This window comes from Nelumbo nucifera, chromosome 2, assembly GCF_055504915.1.
Source record: "Nelumbo nucifera cultivar China Antique chromosome 2, China Antique-T2T, whole genome shotgun sequence".
Lineage (NCBI taxonomy): Eukaryota > Viridiplantae > Streptophyta > Magnoliopsida > Proteales > Nelumbonaceae > Nelumbo > Nelumbo nucifera.
The window spans coordinates 91799860-91806472 of record NC_142650.1 but is presented as its reverse complement, the minus strand read 5'-3'; the positions used below and the strand labels follow the sequence as shown (position 1 = coordinate 91806472).

The window sequence follows — 6613 nt, the reverse complement described above, 5'->3', positions numbered from 1 at the left end:
AGTGGAAAATGATAGTTTGAACTCTAACATCCATTCAAATAAATTTAATCAAAATAAATTAAAAACAAAAATTCTATTTTTGCTCCTACTAAAACATGGACAACCATTCTATTTTCTCTATTTGGACAATTTTGTTTTGTATACAAAAAAAGTGTTATGGATACTTTTGGAATAAACAATCATGGACTCATATCCTTTAACATTTTCCACTCAGTTTATAGGTATTTTTGGAATAAAAATTCATGGGTTCATGTCCTTGAGCATTCTCCACTTAAATATCATGTCACTATTTTCAGATGGCAAAACAAAGAGCTCTTAATGAAAGGTGATGAATACAGAGGAATGAAGAAGGAAGAGAGAAAGATAGGGAGGCCTAAGATGGGGGTTTGCAACTCTCTCTCTCGCTCCCTTGTCTTCTTGCCACCACCACTGTTGTTGCAACTTGCAACAGTGACGGTTGGGTGATTAATAATATTAAAATAATAATAATTAATAATTATAATTATAATTGTAATTATTATTTTACTAATTATTAATTATTTTAATATTTTTATAGTCATTTATTATTTTTTTAATTTTAATCATTTCATTTATTAATGATTAATTATTAATTATTAATTTATTATTTTCTATTTGTATTGTTTCAATATTATTTTGAGGTTGAAAATTATTTTTATGAGATAATGCAAATTAAACTCAACATTTTCAAATAGTATGTTTTAGGGGTAAAATAGTAAAATCAGTAAATTTCAGATGGTAAAGGGTTGATCCAATACAAACAAATTTATGGATTCAGATTCTCTAAAAGGTAGAAAAGCATCTAGGCCTCTTTTCAGATTTCAAACACTTAATATATTTTTAACTTTTCAGATCTGAATTTTCAGAGTTATCAAATGCCACTTAAGTAAATAGGTTGCAAACTATAAGGGTGTTTTAGTAAAATGCAGACTATAGGGTAGGTTTAAGTAAATTTGTGAAACTATAGGGGGTAATCTAGTAAATGACTTTTTTAGAAATAGGGAAGGGGATAAGTTTAAAGTTTAAACATTGTTAACATAAAAAAACTTATAGTTTTGGGCAAGGTTTTAAAAATCAACCCGGAAATGGAATCGTTCTGGCCACCGGTTTCCGGGTCAGCGGTTCAATCGTCCGGGTCAAATAGTTTGGATGGTTTGAGTATTTTAACAGTGATATGTCATCTTACCCATTAGATTGGAATATTAGGGTAAGATGCACATAAATATAAAGAGAAAATAAAGATGGAATGAGAGGCATTTGAGAAGTTTCAGATGAATGAGTTTAGAAGAAGAAGAAGAAGAAGAAGAAGAAGAAGAAGGAAGAGGAGGGCTTGAAGGCTGCAGCGGCGATGACGGCAGCGACAGCGATGGCGACGGCGATGGTGGCAACAGCAGCAACGATGGTGAAAAATGGGAGTAGCTCTAAGATTTCTCAGTCAGATCTCTCTCTCTCTCTCTCTCTCTTGCAGATCTATCATCTAGAGTCTAAAGTCTAAACTTCTCTCCAGATCTCTAAATGTGAGATCTCTCTCACTCTCTCACACATCTCTTTCAGAGTCTTAGTAGATCTCAGATTTGAGAGATCTCAGATCTGAGCTTCCCTTTTGACAAGTTAATAAACTGCAAACTGTTCTCTGAGTCGAACGGTTCAATGGTCAAACCGTCTGGGTCAACGGTTTGTTGACTAATTCAACGGTTTTTTACCAGAGACCGAATTTGAGGTAAAACTAAAACGAGTGGATTGTAAAACAAACAGTTGAAATTTGTATCATATCAGTTGGATTTACAAGAAGTTTGTCAGTGTGCTGTACTCGTTTCAAGTTCAATGGTTTCCATGTAAAACTAAAGCACTGTCAATCAAGGATGGAGCAGTAATGCATCATCATTCATGGGGATTTATGATCTTGGGCTTGTCATAAAGTACATTCAGCAAGAAACCTTTTGTACAAACAATATGAATCACATGCTAACTGAGTTTCTCCAGGTTCACAAATCACAAGCTAATTCCCCTTTTAATTTTATTATAGACAGACAATTGGATGAGCAAGGTTGTTGACATCATAACATTAAGTTTATCCAGCCAAAAAAAAAAAAAAAAGCATTAAGCTTAGCCTAAGCATTACATTTTTTCTCCAAGAAGAGTTATCAAGAAATCCTTGTAGTCCCCTGATGTGTCGTCAATGACTGCATAGTCAAGGGTAGTTTTGTTCACTTTGAAGTACTCTTCTTTGATCTTCACCATGTCAATTTCAGCCCGAGTTACAATGGCTCTGGTAAGTGAATCTTCGTCAGTTCCAAACCCAACAATGGAAGCTCTCACAACCTGTAAAGCATTAGCCAACCAATGAAGATGGTACCCAGAACAGAGGTCAGGCATACATAAATGAATCACCCATAAGAAGGCAATGCAATCCTCTCAATATGGCCATGTATAGTCACCTCTGCAAAGTGTTTCTCCGGCGAACCAATGCACCAGACAACAATTCGCAAGATGGATTCCAAATTGCCGGTACCACACCTCTTAATGTGCTATCAAGGGAGAATCAAACAGTGCAAATAAATGCTATTAGCACTATATATGAAGAAACATGGCAAAAATGTGCATGCTGAAATGGATGAGTGGAAAAACTAGAAATGAAATCATTAGAGTAGCTCCAATCGGTAATTAAATGAGAGAAAGTAGACTAAGATAGTTTGGTCACGTGCATAAAAGACCTTTGACAACACCCATAAGGAAGAAGTTATCCATTGCAAGTTGAAGGGGCTAGGAGTACCAGTAGACTATGATTTAAGCACTAATAATTTAATGATGAATATGGCATTAAACAGAGTAGAATTGTGAAACAGGATTCATGTTGCTGACCCCATAAAATTGGGATAAGACTTGGATGATGATGATGATGATGATTATGAACTCAACATCTGCATGTAATTGGATTGGAAACCCATACCTCGTCGATGGGGTTCCCATATGTTTCTCTGTAACGCTCAAATGTTGCTCTGAGTTGAAACACATTCCTTGTACTGAGTATCCAAACCAGGTCATCATCATCCAGCTGCTTCCTTTCAATGGCATCCCTAAGCTTAGATGCCTCCGACTTGGCAACAATCTCTTCCACCACTTCTCTATCATATCTGTAGGAGCTTACTAAGCCCACAAGAAGCTGCATAACATAAACTTAAATTAGAAAGTACTGCAACTCGTCCAGCGGTTAAAGTTGGCTGTGATTTGGTCATTTGGGTAGACTCCCCGAGTCGAGTGCGAGTCCCAGTCAACTGAGTTGACTCGGTTCCTCACTGAGACGGGGTTAACCCATAAAACCTGGCCGGTTGGACCAATATTGTGCATTTTTTTGGTTTTGGTTGGGTGAATTGGGATTACCTTTCGTACAGGTGGGGTCACGTTGCTTGTGATGTCTTCCTCTAGGGAGCAATCATAGAGGGAACAGTAGGCTTGCCTCACAGCCATCAGATGATGTGGGGACGCGGCACACGCCATCTCTACGATCACCTTAAGATGATCAACGCCCTTCCGCTTGCTCTTCAGAGCTTCCCTAGCCAAGTTGGCATCCCTTTCAGGAGGGTCCAATGTCCACAGTATCACAGCTTTCTGTCCCCACCAAAAGCTGGAATGTTAATTGTAAATCTCGCAACATGAATTCAACACCGTTGGATCTAGTTCTAGGATGGATTGTTGAGATTTTAAGTTTGAGATAAGTATTTATTTGAATAATTACTTATTTTGGATTGGGACTACACCAATAAACACTTATTTGGGGCTGGAAAATAAAACTGAAATAAGTGCTTATATTTCTGAGAATAAACACTTGTTTAAAAAGCCTAAATTTTAGACTTATTTTTAAGTGTTTATTTCTTTTCTCGCTTATCTTAACCTGTTACATCATTTTGAAAATACCTATATTATCCCTATTTAAAATAAGTGCTTTTTCACTGAAGGCTCGATAAGTGTTTTATTAGAATAAGCAATTGTTTTTAAACAATAATTCAATAATCACTTATTTTTCAAATGAGTGGTGTTAGTTAGATTCAAGCAGATTGATAAAATGTACAGCAGTTAGTCATAATGAAGCTACTCAAAGATATCAGACCAGAGGGGGTCCAGGGAGATATTGACATGACCAAACCGGTCTCTGAACCGGGTGGGTTTCAAAGCTGAACCAAAGCAACCAGAGGTAAGCCGGTTAGATGTCTGCATTCCAATGCTTTACAACTTTACAAGTACCCCCAGACCGTCCACTCAATACCTAAACGGTTAGAATTATCAAACCATTATTGGATTATATGGGCCGTTTGATTGGAATTGGAAGGTCTAGACTGATTGCCATACATTTGCTCATAATATACTCTCATATATCTTCCAGAAGTCTGTTATTTTACTGTGGAAAGAAAAAATTATGGAAAAGAGGAAAATAGGCAGGCAGGCAGCAGATAAGAACGAGAGGAAAAGATTTACTTCTTTCTGGTTTGGAATCGGAATTGAAGAATGAGGGAAAAATAGAAAGAAAATGGGGTGGAGAAAGAACCCGGAAATCGCCGGAGAGCTCTGATTGGAGGCGATCGATGAGAGACTCGTTGTAGAGTTGTTGATAAGTGTCTCTGATCTTCCTCCGTTGGCTCGCAGTCCTGTGACCTAACACCCATATGATCGCCTTCTCGTCCGTTCCCCACCCTGCACTCATCCCATCATCGTCACAAACAGAAACACAGAGAGAGAGAGAGAGAGAGATTACCTTGGAAAGCTTTTCTGAGTCTCTCACTGTCCTGGGTCGGAGAAGGAACTACATCTGGTACTCTCAGCGTACCCATTTTGTTCTTCTTCTGAAGATAGAAAGAAAAAAAGAATGGGGTTTCGCATTCACCGAATGGACAGAGATGAAATTACACAATTGAGGGAAAACAAATTAACTGTTGGATTGGATCACCTGAGCTGCTTTTTCTGCTCTTTTTCAGTTGTTGTCGTCGTTGTTTGTTTGAAGAAGCCTTCCATTATTCTATATATTGCCGAAAAAGAAACGCACGCTATCTGTTGATTTTTACTAACATATCCTTCTCCAATTTTTAAATTTGTGGTTGCTCCCTTTTCTAACCCATTTTGCACCTCTGCCCTTCAATTTGTTTATTTGCATTTACAGCCTTGTATGTTTCATATTTAGTGCTTATTCTCCACTAACTTTTAGTTATTTTCATTCCTACCCCTGATGCAATAAACAAGACTTCATTCTCATTCGTTATGACCATCATGGGGGTTCTCCTAAACAAGGCGCAGAAGGTTTTTGTTAAATAGAATTAAATTATATTAACTCAACATAAGTAATGCCACATAGGAGTTATTTATGTTTATCATTAAATAAGAAAGTAACATAGTAAAAATAATTTCATTAAAAAAAAGTTTGTGTTTGATTTTAGTATAAATTTCATTTGCACTAGTTTAAATAATATATGAGAGTGCAAAAGGGTTGAGTGTAAATTTGGTTTGTTTTTACATTAGATAGACTTTAGCTTATTTGCTTGTGAGAAGCAAAACGAAGTGAATTCCATTTTAATATGAAGAAACTGGAGATAGGAGGGTTCTATCTAGGGATAAGGTAGGATGCAAAATGATGTGCCCCCCACTTCATATGAGAAAGAATTAAGATAGTAAAAAAGTGGTGTAAATTTTATATTAGTTTTTGGGATACAAAATTTGCATTGTCAAGTGCAAAAAAACAAATACAAAAATGTAGAGCACAAAACCTAAGAGAGAATTTTGGAGAGGTGTTAGCAGAAGAATCCTCTGTGGCAGCAGCTGCAGTAGAACTCGAAGCCTGAGAACTCATGGATGAGGACTTCTGCCCAGACGCCTTTTTGGCTTGCAAGCGGCGACACTCCGAAATAGTATGACCAGTCTTCTTGCAGTAATTGCAGAAAGTCCATTTTGAAGATTTAGATGAAGTTGAAGAAGTAGCAGACGTACCCGAAGTAGCAAGAACAACATCAATAGATAATAAGGATCGCTCATCTCTAAGTGTTTTTAGTCGAGTTTCTTCAGAGAGCAAATCTTTGATTACAACTTCAAGGGAAGGCAATGGGCTACGATGGAGTAGAATACCACTAATAGGTTTGTACTCATCCCTGAGACTCATCAGAAGATGCCAAACATGTTGGCGATCGCGAAGCTTAGAATAAGTAGTAGCTGCAGAGGTACTATCCCATTCAGGTTCACACTGTGCTAACTGATCCCAAAGAACTTGTAACTCAGAGACATAACAGTGAATGGTCTGTTCAGGTTGCTGCTTCATACGGTGAAGACGCCTATAGAGCTGAAACTGATGCACATCATCTAAAATAGAATAATGAGCTTGTAAGAAATCTCATACCTCTTTAGGAGAGTCATATCTGCGAAATTCCAACTTGATGCTTGCAATACAAGTATTGCGAAACCAGGTCAATAATTGATGATTTTTCCCATCCCATCTTTCTACTCGTTCAGCAAACTTATCTTCTGTTTCATCAGCAACTTTAGTAGGTTTGGGAATCTCACCAGTCACATATCGCCATAGAAGGTGGCCCTTGAGAAAACTGCACATCTCTTGGGA

The 6613-nt window shown here is 37.3% G+C and overlaps 1 protein-coding gene across 1 annotated transcript; it reads right to left on the bottom strand.

Annotated features, from left to right (window-relative positions):
* Positions 1-2002: 2002 nt before the first annotated feature.
* Positions 2003-5029, bottom strand: LOC104590187 (annexin D3-like). The gene is made up of 7 exons (XM_010248741.2): positions 4961-5029; positions 4769-4856; positions 4562-4707; positions 3400-3627; positions 2969-3181; positions 2457-2546; positions 2003-2340 (listed from the first exon to the last, which is right to left on the bottom strand). The coding sequence occupies exons 2-7, from the start codon at positions 4842-4844 to the stop codon at positions 2137-2139; spliced, it is 957 nt and encodes a 318-aa protein (XP_010247043.1). The 5' UTR covers positions 4845-4856; positions 4961-5029; the 3' UTR covers positions 2003-2136.
* Positions 5030-6613: the final 1584 nt, after the last annotated feature.